The sequence below is a fragment of the Psammomys obesus genome, unplaced genomic scaffold (genome assembly GCF_907164565.1).
Source record: "Psammomys obesus unplaced genomic scaffold, mPsaObe1.curated_primary_1811, whole genome shotgun sequence".
In the NCBI taxonomy this organism is placed as follows: Eukaryota; Metazoa; Chordata; class Mammalia; order Rodentia; family Muridae; genus Psammomys; species Psammomys obesus.
This window is the reverse complement of record NW_026585686.1, coordinates 4,003,867-4,028,606: the sequence shown is the minus strand read 5'-3', so window position 1 is coordinate 4,028,606 and position 24,740 is coordinate 4,003,867. Positions and strand designations below refer to the sequence as shown.

The 24,740-nt window shown below is 38.0% G+C and overlaps 1 protein-coding gene across 2 annotated transcripts in view; it reads right to left on the bottom strand.

Annotated features, from left to right (window-relative positions):
• The window catches only part of Bnc2 (basonuclin 2), a 268,581-nt gene that overhangs the window by 205,183 nt on the left and 38,658 nt on the right, over positions 1 to 24,740 (bottom strand). Inside the window, exon 2 of one of the 2 annotated variants that reach the window (XM_055629465.1) lies at positions 22,470 to 22,553. The exons of the other annotated variant lie outside the window; for it this stretch is intronic. Within the exon in view, the coding sequence (XP_055485440.1) occupies positions 22,470 to 22,553 (84 nt within the window). The remainder of the gene's footprint in view (positions 1 to 22,469; positions 22,554 to 24,740) is intronic. 2 annotated transcript variants of the gene reach the window in all.

Genomic DNA, 24,740 nt, shown 5'->3' with positions numbered 1-24,740 from the left:
CTCTTTCTGCCTCTCTTTCTCTCTCTCCCCCTCTCTCTCTCTCTCTCTGTGTGTCCTCATCAGCCATTTTCTTAATTCTTCTTTCTTTCCTCCATTGCCCACAAGATAGTTCACATTTATTTTGCCCACTAATTATCCACTAGAACATTCCCTATCACAGGACTTCAACATGTTCTGCACTATACTCTCAGCAATCACACAGGTGCCTGAAAACTATGTTCACATAATGTTTGCTGAGTGAATACATCAAAATCACTGCTTGAAATAACTTCATAATCTACCTTCTTGTCTCCATTAAGTTTCGACCAGGAAGACTCACTGAACAACCCCCATCTTTCAAGCCTCTAGAATCAGCTTGAACAGCATTTGTTTTCTAACACAGCATTGCTTTCTTATCTGTATCCCCCTGGTTCTTAACATACACCATTAGCACAGTACTTAGCATTCTGTATACCTTGCTTATGTGTGGAGCTGCCTGCGTCACAGAAAGCATAAGGTACCTTTTGTGTCAAGTAGCATAGACTGTATTTGGCTTCCACAAATAAAGCCAAGTTTTCTTTAAAAAAAAAAAAGATTTAAAAGGGGGGGGGCAAGAGGATTTGATCTGAATACCAACAAAATGTACTAAACAACAAGACTGCAACCCAAGATCTCAATCACAAATACTCAAAAATGCCAATGCCACCATTCTCATTTAAAAGAAAGCATTAACAAGGCTCAAGTAACTCACCTTCCCAAAGTCACATGGTATAAGTGAGGGTACAACCTAGAGCTCTCTTTCTCTGCTCCTAGAGAGAAGGAAAAAGGCAAGCCTAATTTGTTCCCCAGTCACCAAAGGAACACAGAGCAGTAGATAAAACACTCATTCAAACAGGAAATCTTGGGTAAACTATATAACCTTTCTCAAAGTACTTTCTCATTTATAAAATGGTTGGTACTGCCCACCCTGCCTCAATGCCAACCAAGTTCATGCACAGAGGTCAACTTCACCAGCATATGTGAGGGTGATTAGTATATTAGATAGCTCCATGGTGGTAGTTCCTTAGAGACAGAATCATGTGTGGGCCGTCAAAGAGAAAGCTCTAATGCCCTTTTCTTCACAAGCCCAGGAACCAAGGAGGTCTGGAGGTGCCAGTTCCCATGTCACATATGCACTCTGACTGCTCTGGAGCCTGCTATTAGAGCAGCCACCAGTTCTGGTCCTCTCATGTTCCTGCCTGTTTTTAAATTTTACCCATGTGATTATACATCATGTCAAAGAGACTCTAAAAAAGGACCAAAACCACTAATAAATAAAATTTCTTAAAATGTTTTAAATGTCTTTGTAGATGTCTTGAGAAAGTTATAAATATCGACTATGTAATTAAATATTAACCAGGGTTTTTTTGAAACTTAAACATTCAATGAATAAAACTAATCTGAAGCTAATCTGAATTCCTTAGCTTTGGAGACAAACAGTAGAGACGTGTCTACATTTTTTGAGTGTGTGGCAAACCACATGAACAATCATCTTCAAACCACCAGTTATTTGAAACAGCTGCAAATATGTTTTTTCTAGAAAAATAGGCTGGGATTTAGAGCCTTACAAGGTGAGAACAATTCAGTTAACTGTTACAAAGGAAGGTTCACTTCAACCATTAAACTTCCACTAGTTCCTAACATTCACACAGTAGCATATGAGGATATTTTGGGTATTCAACATGGGTATTTTGGTCCCCTAAGGGGAGGATGTTATGATGTTATGCATTAAAATGTTTTCATGCGTATGATACAAAAGACAGTAGACACAACAATAAAATGAACAAGAGACCAAGGCCAAATTTTATTTTACATTAATCCACCATATCTCCAATAGTTTCCTATAGAATATATCGTTAAAGAAACATGAATTAAAGTGAGGCATAGCCAGAGATAACTGGGCAGATTTGAGTTAATCATGAGAGAAAATATTTACCTTAACACAACAAAGAAACATCTGAGAGCATAAAATTGGGAGAACTTTCTGCTTCCCAAAACACATTTTTTTGTGAGGTTAGTTTTTTGTTTGTTTGTAAAAATATTTTTGAAAAACCTACTAAGCAAATACTTTTGATGTCACTACTGTTCCCAGTCGGTATCCCAAAGTCATGACCTTCCCTCGGAACGTTCACAGTCTACTCTAGGTAGGTCCTTCTTGATCATTTAATCCATTTCATTACAGAATTCAGCAGTTCCCACCAACAATATCCTGAACACAGAAATGCCATCCATGCCTTGAAACCATCCTTGTCACCACAGTAGCTCATGCATATTCAATATGAGGTAAGATGATTTCTGGGTGAGAACCTGTGTCCAGGTGTGTGACCTTGGACAAATCTTTTTAAAATAAAATCATTGAACTAAATGATCTCAGCTATCCTCATGTTCCTGTTATCAATATTTTAGTTCTCATTATATGAACTCTAAATTGTCTCTTTCTATCACTCACACTTAGATGACTTTGTATGTTATTAAGCGTGCACATGCACATACACATACACTAACATTTTAATGAACCTCAAAATGGGGGAATCACACAAACATACAGACCGCCAAAACAACAACAGCATTTCACCGATGCTCAAAATGAGTGACCCTGGCCTGAAGTAATCTCATTCAAATTCTCAATTGGAGAGAAAAGTATGAATATATCCTCCTTACTTCCTATGAAAAGCTTGAAAAGCAGACACTCACAAAACCCAACTTTTTTCCATATAAACATTTGCCCTGATATGTAATTTCCTGTTTAAATAAATGTACCCTCAAACCTATAGGAACTTGTCTAGAGTCTACCTACAGAGTCTAAATACATTCAATGTGAGTCCAAAATGGGGAGGCAATTCTTCAGCAAGAAAAAAAATCTAACCCTGATTAATGCTTTTGTATTCCTGAGTCTGGCTGCAAAGGAAGTGTCACAAGGAAAGGGCAAATGCAGGACTTGTGAAATCAGTGCTCCTTGTCAAACAGTGGATGGGGTAGGAAGGGCACGTCACTAACCTGAACAAGCTGCAGATCCCTGAGAGTGTGCTTAGCTGGCATTTGCTCCCATTGTTGAGCTTAACACGCTAACTCTTTCCGATGCTACCCTTGGTCATAGCTGTGATTCTTACCAGCCCTTCTAGCCAAAACTTGAAGAGAATTCCAAGACCGATGGAGTACCGCTCTACCTGCGTAAAATGTTGGTCCTTCAGCTCACAGAGAAACCAAGATTTAGCTTCTACCCTTGCTAGGACTAGGATGGAGGAGGAAACTGAAGAGAATTTATCTTTGTAGGAAGTAAGTACATCTTGAAGATTTCTCTATGGTTAAAACAAAAATGAAAACATAATTTCTATAAAGGGATACTTATCTGGTCAGATGAAATGAATAGAGTTTCTCAAAGAGAAGTCCTTGAAAATTACAGAAACAAAACAAAAAACAAGAAATTTAACAACTGGGGGAAAATGGATATCAACAAGTGACCACATAAAGAAAGACAGTGTGTTGCGTTTAACTAATATGCTAGCAAGTTTGCTCTCCAGTAAACTAATCCATTTTAAAGTTGACATCATCCAGCATTATATTATCCTCATTACTATGATAAGGAATCATAAAGAAAACAAGAGGTAATTCGGGAACTGGATCCTTTTCTGACCCTAAGGTTGACTCTAGCCACATTATTTTCTCTTTCTTCATTTGTAAATTAAAATTGAGTAACTCAGCATAACTACACATTCCTGGGTACTGAACCCTGAACTCGGACTTGCTAAGCTCTATCACAACGCCAGTGCGTTTAGTCCCTTCCCCACACTATCTCCTGGAGCTAAGGACTAAATACATGGACTTGTACTTGCTAGGAAAGGGCTCTGTCACTGAGCTAAATGCCCAACCATGTTTGGTTTTTTTTCCTCTTCTTCCTTCCTTTCATTCATTTACGCGAAGGCACCATACTATGAGCTGGAGGGATCTGGGGCCATGAATCAAGATACTATCATATCATAACTATAGGTAATAAGAAGAATTAAGATAGGTGTGGTGGCACACACCTTTCATCCCAGCACTCGGGAGGCAGAGGCAGGCAGATCTGAGTTCAAGGCCAGCCTGGTCCACAGAACAAGTTAGTTCTGAGATAGCGAGGGCTACACAGAGAAAACCTGTCTCAAACAAAACAAAACAAAAGAATAATAAAACAATTTCAAGTGTGTAGTAAGAGCAGACATATGAAGGCACACAGAAAGCTGTGTGAACAATGGGGACAGAAAGGAAAACTAGGTGGTTCAAGGTTGCAATGGAGTTTTCCAAAGAAAGAGAAGTATTTGCACTGCGCAGGAGCAAAGTGTACACTACCACACTGGCTTCTGTTTCACCAGGAATTATTATTTGGTGACACTTTTCTGTGCACTGAAATGTGCCACCAATTATCACAAAGTGCTGCCCTGATACTGCAAGACTTTGCCTATTGAAACCTAATCACTTCTTCAATCAGGGAAGTGTTTTAAAAGTGACTAGAAGAGACACACACAAATACATAATTTCTTTTGTTAGGCAGTCTTTATTCTAATCATCTCTAGCCAGAACAAATTTTACTTTCTAACTCACATAGTCTACCTTCTTGTTGTAACTGAAAATTTCCAAATTTTCTTTACTTAGAATTAGGCATTCATTAAAATTAATTTTTTTATGTTCCATTAAAATTATGAGCCAAAACTATCTAAAATGTAAACTTCTATCTGCCAAGCTCTCCATAGGAAATGTTCAGTAACTGAAAAAATACAAATCACTATAATTAATTTCTAGAAACAACTACAATAAAAACTCTCAGAATGAAAACCAGTAAGGGAGCCATCTGCAATTAACATTTTATTTGAAGAAGTATTAATGGCATATTTTGTGCTTTCAATGAATCTGTATATTTGCAAAATAGTCCTTAAAGTACTTTGTGTATGAAATCTTACATAAAATTTGAATTTCTGCTTTAATAAATAAAAGGTCATGAGATTTTTAGTATACCTCTCCACAAAATAAATCTTTCCTATGAAGTTCTACCTTCTAACATACTTTCCTACAGAGCTCTATTTGCCCAAGGGCATTTCTATCTATCTGGTTTTGGTCTCATCTTCAATTCTCTGTTTTCTTCACTCTAGTAATTTTGACATTCCCTTGATCTCTGCTATCTTTGCTGCAAAAGCTCTCTCCTATAAGGTTACATAGGTCTTTTATTTTCCCTATCCTTACTTGAGTAAGACACACAGGACATTAAAACCATTGAAAACATTTAATGTAATTAATTAAAACAACAATCTAGAAACATATACACAAAATGGTTACTACTAACCAATATTTTCCATCACCTGAACAACTGACCGCCCATCAAACACCCTGTAATTTATGTTGGCAATTAAGTAAAAAGTGTTTCAAAAAACTCAAGAGGTCAGCTTCCATTGCTGAGACTCGCTTCATTCTGTGGCTCAACCCCAGCAGCAGTGAGTACACTTCTAGCTAACCCAGGATGTTTTCTTGATTCAACCATGGTAGCAAGTTTATCTCGTTTGCTATTGGTATAAAATATGATTACCACTGATTTCTACAGGGTCACACACAGTTTTAAGGTGATATAACCTTTGAAAAATACTCTCATGCTCTGAGGAAGTCACATCTGTTTTGCTTCAATAGAATCAGCAGGATTAATTTGTTTAATGTTCTTCTGATACTTTTTCTACTTTTTAGATACAATATTCATATATCCCAGGTCAAATGTTTATAAACTAGTGCTAAGATACTATTTCATGCCAAAAAAAAAAAAAAAAAAAAAAAAAAAAAAAAAAAGCACCAAGGCACAGTGCAAGGTCCTAATTAAAGAACTAAATATTAGCTGGTTACAAAACTACTGTCCCTAGTATGTGTTTTGGTCGTTCATCCAGGAAAAGTAATAAGATGTAACCACCTACCTCCTTTAGCCACCTCTAATTTTTAACAACACCATCCACTTTTTAAGCAGTTAAACAACTTCTGGAGTGCTACTAGTGCTACTTTTATTCAGGGGTGCTTTTTGTTTCTGTTTTGGTTTTCCACTTTACATCTCTACAGAAGAAAATATACAAGCAGGCCCTTGTAGGGCCCACACTCTACATAGAACAACAACTGAAGTACTCTTCCTAGACAGGAGAACCAATGCCATGGTTAAAAGTTAACAGTGGACTCTCTACCTCTTGCTCAATGTCATAAGTTGAAGAAGTCATCATCAATTGCCCACCAAAGTTAATTCCCAGTTATAAGAACCATATGGGTAGATAGTACATTCAGCTTTTGTTTTGTGTATATGTGGGGGTTGTTCTGTTTGTTTGAGACAAGGGTTTCTCTGTGTAGCACTGGCTGTCCTGGAACTCACTCTGTGAACCAAGCTGGTCTTGAATGCAGAGATCTGCCTGCCTCTGCCTCTCAAAAGCTGGGATTAGCAGGGACTCTTATGGAAAAGGAGAATGGGGTTAGAAGAACTCAGAGGGGACGGGAGATCCACAAGGAGACCAACAAAATAAAAAAAGATCTGACCCCAGGGGGTCCTGCAGAGATTGATGCATCAACCAAGGACCATACATAGAAAGGACCTAGACCCCCAGCTGATATGTAGCCCATGGCAGCTCAGTCTCCAAGTGGGTTCCCTCCCCAGCAGGTCAGTCTCTGACATGAACTCTGTTTTCTGCTCTTTGATCACTTGCCCCTGGTGGGGTGGCCTTATCAGGTCACAGAGGAAGAGAATCCAGGTCAGATAGTAGGGTAGGAGGACTCCCTGTTTTCAGTGGACTAGGGGATGGGGATAGGGTAGAAGAGGGAAGGAGGGAGGGACTGGAAGGAAATGAGAGGAGATGATTGTATCCCACAATCAGGATACAAAGTGACTAAATAAAATATAAATTAATTAATCAATTAAAAAAAACCAAGTGCATTCCACTGTCACCCAGCAAATTTTTGTTCGTGTTGTTTTTGAGACAGGGTCTTTAATATGTACTTCAAGTTGGACTTGAACTCAGAGTTCTGCCTGACTCTGTCTCTGGGATCAAATATGTGTACCACTTTGCCTCACCTCAACTTCTTATTGATATGATTACAGTAAATGAGATATTCAGTCTTTGACAACATTAATAGAACAAAAAATAAACAGCCCAAATATCTATCAAACTCTTAATACAGAAAGAAGAAACAACTATGGAAAGTTCACTTCAAGTTTACAAAGAAAGAAAGCAATAACTTTGCTTTTTTTTTTTGTTTTGTTTTGTTTTTGTTTTTTTGTTTTTTTCTGGAATCTACTATGAGCCAGGCACCATGCAAAAGAGCAGAATATACAGATAAATAAAAATGTGCATCTGCCCTCAAGGACAGAACTTTTTAAGTGAGCTTGCTTGTTCTCTACTGTCACAGAAATCCAGATTTGTTCAAACATACAAGTAAAGCATATGTATCCTTTGTGCAAACAGTTCCTTGGTTTTCCTATACACATGGTAATTCCATGCAAAAATCAATATTTGTCATATTTTTCAGCACACGCATACCTCCCAGACAAGTGCCAGGCACAATGGACAGTGCTGAGACAATGCAGATGAGTAGGACCAAATCTGACCCTTCCGAAGATCACAGTACAGCTCTCATCAGACCTGTTTACTTACCCTCACTTCATGTGGAAGAGCTGTCTTGGAAATAGCAGATTATTTCAACACATCCGTACATTACTAGCCCCTGGCAGTAAAAGCTCAGCATGTTCATTCAGAACATTTTTGTTGTTGTTGTTTTTACTTCTTGGTACCCTATGACCTGTCGATGGGGGACTTCAAGGAGAGCCTGGCACGACAGTCTGCTATTGTTACCAAGTCCATACTTTCTCTATCAAACAATGAGGTTGTTGCCCTGACCTCATGTGATCTCAGGGTCAATTAGAACATAAATAAATGACAGAAGTAACATATTTAACAACCATAGGATACATTTGAAATAATTTTAAACCCATCTAAGTTGTGATCAGTTCAGTGACTTAGGCCTGTGCAGAAATCCCATCTTGAAACATTATTGCAACCATTATTGTGGAATTCACTTTCTGATTTTGATATATTGAGTTATTTTCTTGCCTCTTCTTACCCATAGATGTATAATTTGAGTCTGCTGTATTCTTTCAAAGGAAGAATTGGCAGGGTGGTTGCTGTTACTTAGGATAAGTATGTAATCTCTTTGACTTTCTTTTGTTGGGCAAACTGCCCAGTGAATATCAATTTTTTTAGAGCTACAAATATGGTTTTAATAGATTCACAGATTTTAAATTATTATAATTCAGAGCACGTATCTCCCAGGGTGAGCAAATAATTCATAACAATCCATGTAGATGCAAAGGAGATGACAATTGATCAATCTGTATGTGAGTATACTGACAGAGTTACTGCTCCTCTTTTCTTTACAAACCCTCCCCCCAACACTCATGCAATTTTCACATGGAAAGAAATGCCTGTCTATGGGAGTTCAAATTAGTCATAATATCCACTTTGGGGACTGAAGAACACTTACTGTAAATCAGCCACTCAGAAACCACACTTGACATATTTTGGTTATAATATAACTGTAAGTTGCATAATATTGTATGTATTGATTGGCTCTTGAGGTTAGAATGGAAAGCAACTGCCATACATTGAAAGTGACCAACCACAAGGCAGAAAAAAATGTTCCTGAAGATCCCACAGACAGTCATTTTCCTTGTAATTTAAACCTCCTTGTCCTCTACACAGTATCCTCTGACACATATAGAATATAACAATTAAGACTGTATTTTTCACCCTGAAGGGCTTTGACCTCGCACCAATGCATGTTCACCTCCCTCATACTCAAAGAAAGCTCTAGCAGAGTAAACTGAATTTCTTTAATGAAGCAGTGACATGTCTTCTGAACCAGAGAAAGAACAAGTTAGAAAAACAACCTCTTGGGAACAATTCCCAGACTGAATGAGTAAGGTAAAGCAGCTATAAAACCATAATAAAATCTGCCTTTCTGGTATTTCTCCATTCAGCAACTTTGTCTTTAAAAATAAACTGGAGAAATGTTAATAGGTAAGATGTTCTCTGTGTTCTTGACTTGGAATGTGTGTCTTCTACCTTCCTGCATGAGTGGAGAACATACTCTCCTCTGCTCCAGTACAATCTCTCTCCTCTAGTATCATCTACTTTGTTATAAACAAGAACAGCCAGAACCAAGTCAGGTAGCACACAGTGAGAAATCGAGGTCAGCTACGTATAAAAAGCAAAAAGTGTTAAGAAACCAGCTGTGTTTCCACAGCTGATGTCATTTCATTGCCTCTGCATGATCTATCATAATGATTGCCCTTATAATTTGGGGACCATGACTGTAATATGAAAGCTTTAGCTATAATAAAAAAATACATATAATAATTATGTGACTCGGCTGCTTCTGTGAGAAGCTGGTTTCTAAAAGACTTTTTTTTATTTTTGGACAAACAGGTAATAAATTGTGCATAGTGTTTTATTCCACTGGGCACTACTCTTTAGTTTCTCTAACCCTTCCTCAACTTTATCTTGTGTCGTGGCTCAATAAAAGCATTAACTGTACCTTCTGAGGTTGTGACCATCTGAAAAACTACAGTGAAAGTTTGGGTCCATCTTTTAAACTCCCAAAGAGTCACCTGGTGGCAGAATTTTGCTAAATAATTCTTCTTTTAAGCAAAAATTTATATATGTATGTATATGTATATTAGCTGAAAAGGTAACAACATCCTATATTCCAAAATTAAAAACTTTGGAATATACTTGGGATAATGTCATCGGATGTGTACTTTCATATGAATAAAGTAGTGAGCTTGTGTCATAATCATGATTACCCTGGTACTAACATGAATAGTCAGTAGTCCAAGAACTGCCCCAAATTACAGGGAGAAATGCAAACAATTCTTTCAAATAGTGAAGTGGTGGTTAAAACTGTAACTGAATTTACCCATGTAAAACATTATAGCTCCTAGGGGTGTAGAACAGCAAATGTTTCAGAGCTCTGCTTATGAAACAAACTGAAATCAACACATGGATTCCCACGAGCTTTTGATTTTCTCCATTTCATTTCCTGTTCCAGGTGCACTAGCCAAGGCTGCCACTGAGAGCTAACCAGCCACCTCACGTAAAGCTTGTCCCATGTCCTTATAATTCCAGACAATCACAAGTATGCAGTGCTGTTGCTTAGAGGGCCAAAGTAATTAATACAACTGAGAGCCAATGAGTAAACATTTTTCCATTTTATGTTCTGAGAGACATATTCATGATGTGCCTCTGAAGGCCTTATTGAAAATAAGCACCAATCATTAGATGTACTGATCACCTCAACACTCATCTTTACATTGTTTTTCCAATCTCCCATTTCTTCTCCAAGCTATTTCCTAAACAAAGACACTTCATAGAAGTTAATGTCATGATCTGCCTAAGGAGGACACAGGCTAAATCAACTTTCAAAGGAAATAGTAAAATGAATGGCTAAAATAATATCAAGTGCATCAAAATGAGGAAGAGATGGGACAATGACATAATTCATAGTAAAGAAAAGCAAATCTAATTAAGAAAGGAGGAAGCACAGGAAGGATAGATTTTTCACATGCAGAAATGGAGAGCCTATCGAGAAGGCACACATCAGAAAAACTCAAGGTGTTTATATATGCAGTCTTAACCACATACTGTTTTTTGCCTTTGTCAACAGGCATCTATTTGGCTGATGACACATCTCAGGATTTTTCATGGGCTCAGTCATTCACATCACTGCCAGGTGGGAACATACAACTCCATGCCGTTTTCTCACGGTACTTTAAAATCTCTGTCCTATCAGATACAAGAAGCTGGCTCTGGTCAGCAGGTTGAAAAGTGCAGCTGGCCCACAGTTAAGTCACCTCTTCAACACAGAATTCCCTGTTGTACCACATGCCTGGGTTCCAGTCAACAGACACCCTAACTTTAGTATTTGTTGGATACAGAGTATCTTGACAGGCCTCCAGAAAGCACACTCAAAACCCAGCAAACCTATCTGCAAAGTTTCACAGTGGCTTATGACCTAAAAAGTATAAGCAGGAAAGTAATAGTGAAAAGCGTGTGTGAACACATGTAATCTGAAGCCTTACGCCATTTTTTCTCAGTAAGTAAACTGTAGCAAACCATTTATGGGAGACTCGTCTTTAGCTTTTACTTTGTAGTTACTGATTCCCCAAACCACAGATATACACTGCTGAGAGTCAGGAATATTGCTATGACATGATAAATAATCACTATACAAACAGTGAAACTTATGACACACATGAAAATGAGAACAACATGTCTAAATAAGACAACCAAATATTTGATTTAAATGTTTATTACCAATTTTGGCCAATAAAGAAATCAGTATCCCAAGTTTTAAAAAACTTCACAATTGAGATTGCATCAAATCTTTCATAGCTGCCCCATGACCAATCCTTAAAGGACTGTTCTATATCTATTCTCTCTATGAGATTAATTAGGAACATAATCACTAAGCTCCATTCATAAAATATTTTTGAAGAGAAAATTACATGTCTTTTTTCTTCCAATTTATTTGTAAAATTATTGGACAACATAAAAGAATGCCAAGGACAGTCAGGCAAGCTGAGAAAGAGGTCAGTAACAATCAGATCTTTACTTTCCCCAAAGCAATGTTTTTATCTTATAACATGAAGAAAACAAATCAGGAAGTCGGGGGGGGGGGAGAGAAATGGGACCCAGAAACAAGAAACTAAGGAAAAGTTATACATCAAATGCTAAATATCAACACAAACAATTGCACATTACCAAGATTCCTCCTTGCATTTTTAAAAGTGTTTATCTTCTGTTTCATAGCTAACAGAGATGCATTCATTTTCATACAAAAGATAAGGAATGGTCATTTCTTGGGTAAAGAATAGACTTATGTGACTAATAGTTATAAACAAAATTCCTTTGTACATCAAAGAAAAGGAGCCTACTGTTTATTCAAAAAATTCCTAATGGGTTCATGTATTAGTAAAACTTTCTTTTTATTTGAGACCCAGTAGCATGGCACAGTGTAGCTGAAGACAGCAGGTAGCTCTGATAATGAACTTTGCAGAGTTTTGAGAAAATAATAACTGAAGGCAATTTGTTCTTCCGGGGTCAGTAGATTACTGGTTCAAAAGAAGAAAAATCTCTAGGGATATTTTGAGATTTTAAAATAAAATAAGAAAGAAAGCCAGACATACACAAAGGAGTGGGGGGAGGGAATCTGGCTAATTAAAATTTCCAGCTCTATTGCTGTTCTATATATACAAATCCGTCAAGAAAGGCCTGCAGGATCAGACCTGTATGAGAAAAAAGTATACCATCATCACATTAATTGTATTATTACTTCATAATGCCAACCAGCCAGGTTTATACAGAAGAGATTAAATAACAAGATAACCTTATAAACAATGCTCATTTCACCAGTGTACCAAGTAAGTTTGATTTATATCACTGACTGTTCTTCTAATTAATTTATGCACCCACGTGCTTTAATTTACACAGACAGACACCTACAGTGAGGCAGAGATAGCCTTTTTTTTTTTTAATGTCTTGACCTTTGAGCTGGGTTCATGTTTAGTCTTCTCAATGTTTTTAGTAACTCAAAAATGAAGAAACTGTTAAGGCCCTGCATTAAGGTTAAGCATGAGGAAAGAAAATGCTTTATCAAATTAAATATCTACTCTCCCGTCAACATATATGTTTAATTTCAGTTGGTATAACTTCACCTAAACTTGCAAGTAAAGTTGCTCCTCAAAGTTCTGAGTCAACCAATAAATGAACCAACCAACCAACCTCTTTCTCTCAAGTTCACTTCATAATTAGCATCAATTTAAAAAAAACAACTATGCATGTTTTAATGTAGCTTCTACTGACAGAGCAGAGGGAAAAGACGGCTAATTTTAAAACACGATTTTTGCTAATATTAAGGTGTTGAATAAAAATTTTAGACTGTCTTCTGGGCACTCACTTATAAAGCAAAGATCACTGATCACCATTTAAAATATAAATGGAGAAAATCCATTGGTAGGAGAAGACTGATCATCATCTCCATTTTCTTAGGTGGACAACGACACACCACCTCAGAATCAGACCCATTCAAAGTATGACATAATGACATCAGCTCATGCTTCAAAACTTTAAAACCACACTGTAACACAGTACCCCAGTGTCAGCATTATTTTAATTTGGCCATTTTACAACTTCTACGGATAGTTTCAGTGTGGGGATGAGAATGTCTGTTTACATATTTAATCGGGAAAAAAAAGGCTTTTTTCCTCTTTGTTATAAAACTTTTATTTATATAAGTGATCAACGTTTATTTGTAAAACCTCAATACAGTAACAGATGTCAGCTACATTATATGTTTTTGATTATAAACTCCTAAAGGGCAGAGACCCTATCTGTTCAGCTCACATTTTATAGGATGCAAACACAGTACCATACACAAAAAGGCACTTAAAGATGTTTTTTAAATAGTAACAATGATTTCAAGGGAACTTAGTCTCCCTCTATGCTGGCATTCACTGAACATTAAAGAAGACTTGTGTTCTCAGGCAATTCCTTTCTTCATGTATCTGCAAATGTCACTTTGCTTTTGAAACAGGAATCACTTACATGTGACTATTTCTACTTCATGTTTCAGAGGTAGCTTTTGAACAACATTAACTGACACTAGAAAGACTGACAGAAAAAAAAAATTAAAAGGCCAGACCTAAACATTCTATGCCTTAGCATTACTTCAGCACCTCTCACATCTCATGCAAGAAGATGTGATTTTTTTTTTCATGAAAAACATGCCAAGATTGCTACTAGAGTGCTTAAAAATGAAGCCTCTCGAATTTTTCCCCCACCACTAGATTCAGGTATGACTGAGATCTGCATTTTTAATGTTCTTCTGGTTCTCATGGAACACTGGGGAAATTGGCTATATAACTTAGATTTTAAATTTTATAACAAATCATGTATCATTTACTAATTCCTAAAGGAATAAAGGAAAAAGCAGGCAGAAGAAAGCACCTAGCCTCTGACGAACAATGAAGAGAGTTGAGAGGATTTGGGCATAAGTCTTTTTAAGTTTCTCAGTCACAGCTTCTAAATACTTTTCTTAAGAGGAAAATATTGGGTTTTGAAATTCATAATTTTCACTTGTAAAAATTTAAACAATAAGGAAAATTACTGAGTCCTAAAGACGCTAATAAACAAGTTTATTGTACTGTTTACAAAAGCAAAAGATTTCCTTTGCTTTTACAAGAAACAGGAAGATTTGTATGTTCTAATATAAAGTGACTTACTCCAACCAAACATTCAAATGCAAGATAATTAGTAATCCTTATAGCTACATAAGGTACGGGTTTGTAGTATAACATGCTTATTAAAACCCATGCCCATGTACAAGCCCTCTCAAAATACCAAATTCTCTAATGAAGGTAAGAATTAAAAACTTTCTGTTTCTCTTTATTACCTCCTTTTTGCATGAAACTGCTGTGCTCAAGAAATCACACCCCTTACTCAGCATTTCTAGTCACAAACATGAATAGCTTATGTCAACTCCATCACCTGAATTCCAACACTCTCTCATCCTAACAGCCAAACTAAGAAAAATGTAACGTTTATTCCACTCATAATATAACTGAAATATTAAAATTCAATCTATATAAATCCATGACTTTAATGATATTTAAGCAGGAAGAGCAACAACAGCAACAGGAAAATAATAAAGAAAAATGTCTGAAATATATAAAAGCATCTAATGCATATCATGACAAAATGTAAAAGGAGGATAATGGAAAGGGAAAAACTTTACATTCACTCAACAAATTTTCTTTATTTACTAACAAATTTCAATTGCTGAAGACACTATCATCTTCTTGATTTTGAAAAACAGATTCACAGAGTATACCAAGTAAAAATAAAAGAAAATCATCATCTTATTCAAATTTTTCTGTCAATTTTGAATTCCTATGGTAGAAGGATAACTTAAAATTATTTTAAGTTACATAATACTTAAATATCCAAGATACATATATCTTCCTGAATTTTTTTCTCAAATATTAACTTTTTGGTGATAGAAGCTGGTGGAAATATTCACAGCATAACAAGAGTGGACTTTCTGCTCTGATGAGCCATATAAAATGGCTTTACATACTGACACTACCCCCCCCCACGATCCTTCCAGCAGTGAGAAGCAGCACCACAAAACTAAAATTTTCCTATTTTGTTGCATCAACTAAAATGAAATCCAGAGATTAAAAACACACAGAGGCCATATCCTACAGGTTACTCTGTTGGATTATAAGCAAGTCTGAAGTCAAGGGCTTCTACACTAACACCCTCCTGTCAGAAGAAGGCAAATGTTCACCTGAACCTGCGAACTCCTGAAAGATGCTGACCAATAATAGTTTCACTCACAAACAAAAGAGACTCAACTAATATCCCACATTCCTTCTTAAACGTCTTTATGATGTTCATTCACATTTCTAAACCCACCAACAGTCATAAAACTTTATGTATTAATGCAATCTTAATTTTACATGTTTTTTCCCCCCAAAATAATCGTGGACACCAATCTCTTCAGTAGCTGCAGGTAAACTCTACGTATGAAATGGAATTGTAGATCGCTTCTGTGAAGGGTGGGAAATGAGAGCAAGATATAAAGAGAAGCAAATTCAAAAGGGCAAAATTTTAATGTGAAAATACAGGAAAGGAAAAGAGAGCATGGAGAAAGCACAAAAGACACACGGCTGGACAAAAAGAAAGGCAAAGAGGTAACCAAGAGGTGAAGGAGCAGAGCAAGCGAGATAAAATATTTGCAGTGAATGGCCCTTCTCCAAAGCTTGTCAGAGCTTAAGCCCAACGCCTGCATCTTGTTTTCTGACAGCGAATACCTCTCCATTTTTTTTTCAATAATGTTTTTTTATACCTAGGCAGTCTCATTTTACTTTTCAATTTTTATGTTAGTTTGAAAGAAATGTTCAAAATTTGAAACTTTGTTCACATGTATAGCAATAACTTTTATTTTAGAAATGTATTTTGGCACCTACACACCACTGCTCAATTCACTACACAAACATTGGCGTTTCTCAGACCTTCCCAAAGCTGACAGTCTCGCCCTTCTGAAGTCAGACTTGCCTGGCCTACGGTGCCTGAGGATCACGTGTGAAGTCAGTGCAGTCTGATGGCTAGTCTAATCCGAACTCTGCAGTGAGGCTCTGCAGGAGGGGGAAACGTGCACCCCGAACCTGGCCAAGAGTGCAGCCGTGCCACCTTTACCTGCTGACTTGATTTTTCCCACCCACACACCTACTGCTCCCCACTGGGTGGGCGTACACCACAGTCTACCCATACCTTCTCGGCATACTACCAACCTGGTGATGCTCTCGTTAATGTCCAGCCTGCAAATCCAAACATTTTGCAGTGCACTTTAGCACACCTACAAAAACAACAACAACAACAAAAAAAAAACCCTTCCTATAAAAATTCATCATCTAGTATACCACTTTTGCTATATCGATCCTACAAACTGTAACTCTGTGAAGTGGCTCAATACCGTGTCATCACCGCACAGCAACTTGTTTCATTTACAGTATCTGTTTCACTTCTACTCATGAGCTAATATAATTCAATTTTTTTTTAACTGCACACAGGCTGCTAGACACATGTGCATGGCAAATGGAATCTGAACTTAGCTTAACAGCCTCATTTATTCCTGATGGTTTAAATTATTTCATCACAATTAATGACACCCCCTCAGCTTCCTGTGCAGCACTGCCAGATGTTCAGAGACCACAAAGCCACTCTCTTCTTTGACGGCTGGTGACAAGTTGTCCTCTGAAGGACATTCCCTAGGTGCACAGCCGGATGACACCTCCATTGCTTAGCACCTCTCTGCTTCCCAGAGTAACTACGGTGAGGAAAAAGCAGGAAGTCACGAGAAACCAGCACATGCATTAGTTAGGGCAAATTCTGTGAAGTGCTATAAACTTGGGAGGAACTTAGCTCCTGCTGGAGTCCCTAACCTTGCTGTTTAGAAAAGACCTCTGCCTCCACCTTCTCCACACTGGTATTTACTGATCGTATGGAGTCCCATGATGGCACTGGTCCCAAAGGATGGCAAAGAAAGATCATAGTGTGCATAGTGTGAACTTTTCCTTCCTCGCTTTGGGTAATTTTATTTTGAGAAGTACCTTGTTTTTAAGAATGAACAATTTGAAATTACTGTCTCTGTCTTCAATCATGATTATCCTCTATTCTATTCAATAAAAATGTTAAACAAATACATTTTGGCAACTCTGGCTTTACCCCATTTATTTAGGTGTAGTGGGGGTTTTGTTGTTGCTTTTGTTTTTCCAGGGGCTACTGGGGTTGTTTAGTTTTGTCTGTTATATTATTTCATTAATTATTCTTAAAAGACATATTGAAAAACAAAGTTCCTCTTTCCTGTTTTGAATGTGATGCCTGACCACTTTAATAACAACAATAAAAAGTCTCAGTCTAAAAATTCAGAGATATCTTCTGTATTCTTCATTTGAATTTCAGGTAAAACAAGTTCATGTAAAAACAGAAATCATAGGTAGCTAAGAAGGTGGCAGAAATAAACACACCGGCATGTTTACAATAAGAATTCAATTCATGGCTCTGATTTGGAAAACATTTCCATAAACTAGAGAACATGTGGCAGACATTTTATGGATTATTTTTTAAATGTTTAAAAAAATGCCCTGATCTTATTCAGGGAATAAGGGGCCTTTTCGTTTGCCAAAAAGTGTAATAGGAAAACAGAAAGGCCACCTGTGTCAGCCCACCCTATAGCAAGAACATGAGCTATACGGGCATCTTAGAAACTGTTTTCAAACTGAGATGAGAAAAAAATCAATATCAATACAGATTCTAAACAGATGCAAAAGGCCTCTGTGCATGTTAGTGATTATGTGTGTGGCCTCCCCAACCCAGCTAATTCCACATGCTTCCCAAACTCAGTACACTTTTACAAGCTACTTGTGATTGAAACTACAGCCTCCTATGTAGCAACTTAAACAATGAATTCCAACACAGGGAAAACAAATCAAGTCAAACAAGGTGACTTTTCCACACCTATGATGGATTTTTTTTTTTATCTTAAATGACTGTTGCATTGTACACAGCATTCAACATTTTGTTTTTGTATGTTAAGTCCTTTCCTGGGGTGTCCTGTGAAATGGAACGTCTTTCTCAGAGCTGAGGGGCTGTAGTGGTTTACACTCTTTGTAGCCAGCAGACAATAGTAATCTCTTAGCACTCAAGGAGTTTCGTCAAATTTTCCCTGGACTGAGACTGAGAGGTAGATAAGGAAAATAAACAACTAATTTCATACAGTGAAGTTCAGAGAGTGTCATATGGACCTCATTCTGTTGTCTCGGAATACTTTATCTGAGGGGGAAAGGAGCTGCGTAAACTTTAAACTCTCATGTAGGGATGTATTGCTTGTGTGTCCCTGGCAGATGTGGAAAGGAGATGAAATGGGCAAGGGAGAATCAAATATCCTTTCACTGCAGGTTTGCTGAGGGAAAGAGCACTGCAAAGATTTCACATCTGGCAATCATTTGTCAATAGCTGGAAAGAGAACGGCAGGAAACTTTCTGGCTCTTGGATAAGATGAAAAGACAAAAAACCATCTCTCTCTCTCTCTCTCTCTCTCTCTCCTCTAACACACACACACACACACACACACACACAAATAAATACACAAGGACTACTACACTTATGCTCGGCCACGGCTACCACCACAACCAAATTTAATGACCTTCAGATCTACTCTACTCCATGGTAAAAAACATGCAGTCACTTGACTTGTTAAAGCTGCAGTGTGTGTACATATTTCAAATAAACCCCAGGGCTGATGTTAGAAAATCAAAATCAGTCAAGCAGAGACCGCCTGGTACTTTGGGCAGGAGTCCTTGCGGTTTTAGTCAATAAACAGAATCTGAATGAAAGACACCACAGTAACTAGACAGTAAGGTTTTGAACAGCTCTTAACCTGAAGGGAGGTGGGGGAGGAGAGGATTGTGCACTGGTGACCAGGGACGGAAGGCCATCAGTCCACTCCAAGCTGAGTACCTGCAATGTGACTGCTCAGCACACAGTCATGTGCTGTTTCTAACAGACAAACAAACAAAAAAAAAAATGGAGAGAAAATAACATTATATGGGGTGCTATATATATAAGTAAACCTGCAAAGGTATTTTAAAAATCAGTTATACCTATCTAGTAAGGTGGTAAGGGAAACCTGTCTCTACATGGTTCACACTGATGCCCTACAGACAATCTGCAGGGTGATCACCTTTGTCCCGGTGGGTTCATCATACAATAAACAAAGTTTCCCCGATACCCCCGTGCCACATTAATTAAGTTCTCCAAAACCACAGGGAGAGAAATCTGCTTGCAGTGATGCGCAGACTCCGGGGGGTTGCTTCTGCTTCGCCCTCACGCTGCATCTAACCAGCGGTGGCTGCTGCTGCGGCGCGCATCCCTGCGACTCCATGAACGAATGCTGCAGGTTGTTTAATAACCTGGCAAATTCACAGTAGCTTGTCAAATTATTACAGGAACGGTGTCATCACTAAACAAGCCTGATCACGGTTAATTACAATGCAGACCAGAGAGCAGCCACAATTGTTCATTAATTACAGGAAGCACCTCATTTAAATTTTATGGAAATTTACACTTGTACCCCAGTATGTCTGGAAAAAACAGAGAGAGAGAGAGAGAGAGAGAGAGAGAGAGAGAGAGAGAGAGCCTTCACGCATTCACAGAAGAAAGGAGTCTGTGGTTTATGAAACATCACAGTAAATTGTGTCTAATCTGGTATCAAAATATTGTTCATTATTTACTCTAATTTTCTAAGCACTTCAATGGTGAAAAACACCAAGTCAAAGCTCACATCATGAACTCCCAAACAAGAAAAGAATGGCCAAATTAACCTTAACAACTCAATCCCTGATGAGATGCTGCTTGGCTAAAGAAGGTAACTTTTTATTATATATATTACGAAGGGTCTGTCCTAGAAGGACCACTTCCTAGAAGGCAATTGTGCAGATACACAGTCCAGTGCTGTTATTTACCAATTAAACTCCCAAGCTAAGCAGAAAATGGCCAGCTTCACAAGTACTTCAGAAACCACTGAGGAAAATAAGCCAAGACATAAACTGAACTGACTTTCTAGCTACTGGTCTATCAAACATATTAACCCCAAAACACAACAGATACCTTTGCTAAAGTCAATCCAGGCTCAGACTTGTAGGTCAGTTACTAAAGACCAAAGACACAAGGATAAGTATCGGGAATCTCAAAATCATTAAGCCATGAATCTGCTAAGACAGCTGAAAATGTAAGAATAAAAGGCAAGGGTTTAACAAGAAGAAGTGAAAGACAGAAAGAGGCTTCACCAGCCATGAGAACTTAAATCAACTAATGTACAAAAACTAACCCATACATGAGAGTTTTCCCTAAAGGTAAACTCTTTGTAAAATAGAATATAAGCAATGTATTGCTTCTAAAGTGAGCTTCCCTGAGGGTTACACTGAGAATCATGAGGCCGGGCAGCAACCCTCTAGCCTTGACCATGCCTGGCACTAGAGAAAAGCCTAAGACCAAAGCAAGAAAAAAGTAGATGGCTCTGGCAAGTTCTGCAGTGAATTCCTTTAAGTCCACAGCTCTTTCTCTCACATAAAAAGCTGAGCAATCTAAACACCATGACAATAATGAATGAGATGAAGCTTAAAAATACTTCCAGAACAGTTAGCCGGTAAAGAACAGATTGAGTTTATTGTAACTGACATAATATGGCCAAAATAGGTATTACTAAAATGTATGAAAGCCAAACGCAGGGGAAGAAAGGAAAAGAGAAGAAAATGGTTTAAGTGTGTTCCAGCTAATTCACCAATCTTTCAAGAGACTTAATTTTCCTCTTCAGTCTACTAAATAGTGTTACAGGAAGAAGGAACTAGTAATGTGATCCCTTTCGTTACTTTGTGAAAGACTGATTTTCTTTGCAGAACCCACAATGATTTGTCAACCATACCGTTTGCCTACAACCAGAATTTCACTAAACTTGTACATATACTTCTTCCCTCTGTAATTATGCCAGGATAATATGCTAAATAAATATTTTTATATTTTATTGTAAACTGACATTGCAAGCCCATTTTCTTCGCACTATAACTCAAAATTGGGAACAGATTATTCAACAATCCACGCAGAGAAGCTGTTGGAATAATATCCCCATGTCATGCCAAAGGTCAAAGATCAAGATACTCCCCACAAAAAGGCTTTTGTCATCCTGCATTTGTATGTCACACACACCGTGAGTTTTCCAGAACTAGTGAATACACGATCATGACTTGAATGTGTCACACCTGCTTTTTCTACTGTGCCCCATCCATACACCAACCAGACAGTACCAGCTTGGGACACAACAAAGCTCAGGTGGTCTCCTCTCGGCCAAGAGCAGGTGTGCAAAAGATGGCCCGCCCCCGTTAGTGCTGTAAAAACAGAAGACTTCCTACCTCACCTTCACTCCCACTACACAGAACTCAATTGTAAAAATTGTTCACTTTTATTATGTATTGCATCCAAATTAGAAAAAAAACACAAAACTTTAATATTGCACTCAACATACTTATTCTGTAAAACCTGAAAAATCTAAAAAATGGTGCCAAGTTGAAACTCTGAAAAAAATTGGGTTTATTCATGCCATCTATGTTTAAACTTCAGCCTGTACATTGTAATGGCAAATACATCCCTCTAAAATCCAGAAGCACACAGAAGCAGGGATATTCTTCATCATCTTTATATTTTTATTTTGCGATATACCAAGATAGGTCTAATGCTTCAAGGCACACAAAGTGAACTAAAATCCAAGCCAACACTTTTAGGAAAAATGTACTTTGCCCACCTTTCCCAATGTACTAAGAAGATACTTACTGTTAAGTGTTGCTTTTCTTATTAAGTAACAAGGTTAAATTATTTGCCAAAGATTCATAGCAACCTTTGTCAGCCTTCAGGGATCAGGATTTTTTTTCCTACTCCACAGTTCATCTCTTGGATGGATCAGGGGATGGATGGATGGATGAATGGATGGATGGATGGATGGATGGATGGATGGATGGATGGATGGATGGATGGATGGGTGGGTGGGTGGATGGATGGGTGGATGGATGGGTGGATGGATGGGTGGATGGATGGATGGATGAATGAATAATAATTTTCTCCCAATTATAGACAACTCATCTTTACAAGGCCCTTTTGCTACTTATTTGCTACATCGATCCCTCTTTACACTTATCTCAAGTGTTGGCATCTCTTGATACCACTGATACCACTAGCCTCCAGGGACCATTGGTTCTGCCATACCACCCCCAGCTAATAAAACAGTAAGACTCCAACCTGGACTTCCAGCCTCTGGTCTGGCTCCTCCAGGTTTGGGCAAAAGTCTGCACCCAGCACTCTGCCAGCACATGCCAGTGGAACCTGAGGGGATATGGCCAGGTTAGATGCTGGGTATGGAGTCTGCACATAATCACACTACACCCAGATAGAAGTAGGGACATCCCAACTGCAGATCTCAAAAAGGCCATGATGACCTGACACACACTTGACATCTGCCAGGACAAATATATTGAAAATACATGAAACTTAGCTCATCAACTATGGAAAGGCCATTATAAGGAGAAAAGATACATCCTGGCACAGTGGCACATGCCTGTAATCCAAGCACTTGGGAGGCAGAGGCAGGCAGATCTCTTTGAGTGGCCAGCCTTGTCTACAATAGGAGTCCAGTACAGCCAAGGCTATACAGAAAAACCCTGTCTCAAAAAACAAACAGAAGAAGAGGACTAGGAGGAGGAGGAGAAAGAGGAGGAAGAAAAGATAAACATAAATTCTGCCCTCATGGCCTCAGCCCCACAATTACATAACACAGCACAAAATATCCATAACAGGAAGAAGAGGAGTTAAAAAGGAGAGAAAAAAAGGAAAGGAAGAATAAAGACTGAAACACAAACCCTCTCCTGGATGTTGGTAATATCTTCTTTTCACTTGATCTTCCAAATTCCATAGAAAATTGAGTGAGCAGCACTCTATACTGTCTAAAGTTTCTTTCAACTCTTAAAATATCTGTTCAATTTCCTCTTTCCATATAAGGTAAAATTTACCTTATAAATATTTTTGCTTGCATTCTACTGTCTTGTTTTTTTTTTTTGGGGGGGACTGTTTTGTTCATATGGGTAGAACACTAACCCTAATATTGGACACACTGTAGTCAAGTGCTTTGCTATCAAAACTCCCAGCTCCCAATACTTACTACTTTTTAGTATAAGAAATGTTGTATAAATTTGTTGAAAAAAAACAGCAATAAAACATTTTAAATTAGTAGATGGTTCTTGGCATCGATAGTTCTACCCCATCTTTGAAAATCCTTTTCCAGAATTTTATCTTCTGTTACAGTCAGTCAGTACCATCCCTACATATTGCCTACTCCCACTAATTTCATCTTTGATTTTTAAGATGAAGAGAAATGGATTTACAGTCCTTCTAAACTTATTTCCTATTTTTAACAATTTGCCCTGGGGCCTGGAGATCTATCTCAAAGATAGATTAAGTAAGGTAAGTGAGGCTCTGGATTCCACCCCCAGAATAGCAAACATAAAATAAATGTTTTCCTTGGTGTTTGCCAACACATACAATCTGTGCTAATCACGTATCTACCAACAGGTACCTCAGTGCATCAACTATGTGACATACCACCTGTGTCTTCTGTCTGTTTGCTGTTCAAGTCTTTCAGAACTGCAGTGGTCATCCATGTTAACCAATGTCCTGGTTCAGAGGCCACTTCTCAGCCAAGTGGGCTACTGAAGTGATTCCTTCCTTTTCTCAACTAAGCAAATTAGTTTCCGGCTCAAGCTCTAAACAGTTGTTACTACATCCCACTTGCCCTAAGGACCTCTCATACTTTTCAAACCCAGTCAACTTTCCAAATATTTTTAGGCCCAAGACCCTTCCTACTTAAATATCTTATTTGTCCTTCAAGCTGAGGACCAAAGAGTAAAATGCCTAAATATCATCTGCTGTCACAGTTAGTAAGTCTTGCTTGTTTATGAGACAGGGTCTCATACAAACCAGGCTGGCCTCTAAAGTGCCTATCCAACTCTAGATGACCTTACAGCCCAAGTCTGCCTGATTCTACCACCCAAGGGCTGGGATTCGAGCATGTGCCACGGTGTCCAAAGTCTTTGTTTTGTTTTTACGTGTGTGGGGATTTTGCTTGCATGTACGTCGGCATACCATATGCATTCCTGGCACCCATGGAGGCCAAAATAGGGTGTTAGATCCCCTGGAACTTGAATTACAGACAATTGTGAACCATAATATGGGTGCAAGAAACCCAGGTCCTCTGGAAGAGCCACCAGTGTCTTAACCACAGAGCCACCTTCCAGCTCCCAGTAATCCCTCTTTTCATACAAGCATTTTACCAAGCCCACTGTGTAGGTGCCTTATATAAATTAAGTCACTTTTTATCTTCAACAATTTTATATGAGTATTTCCATTTTCTAGGCAAAAATCAAGATTTAGAATATATAAATTACCTCTGGGTTATTTGTTATTAAGTCGTAAAATTCAAACTTTAGAAATAAAAAGGAAAAGAAATATTGAGGACAT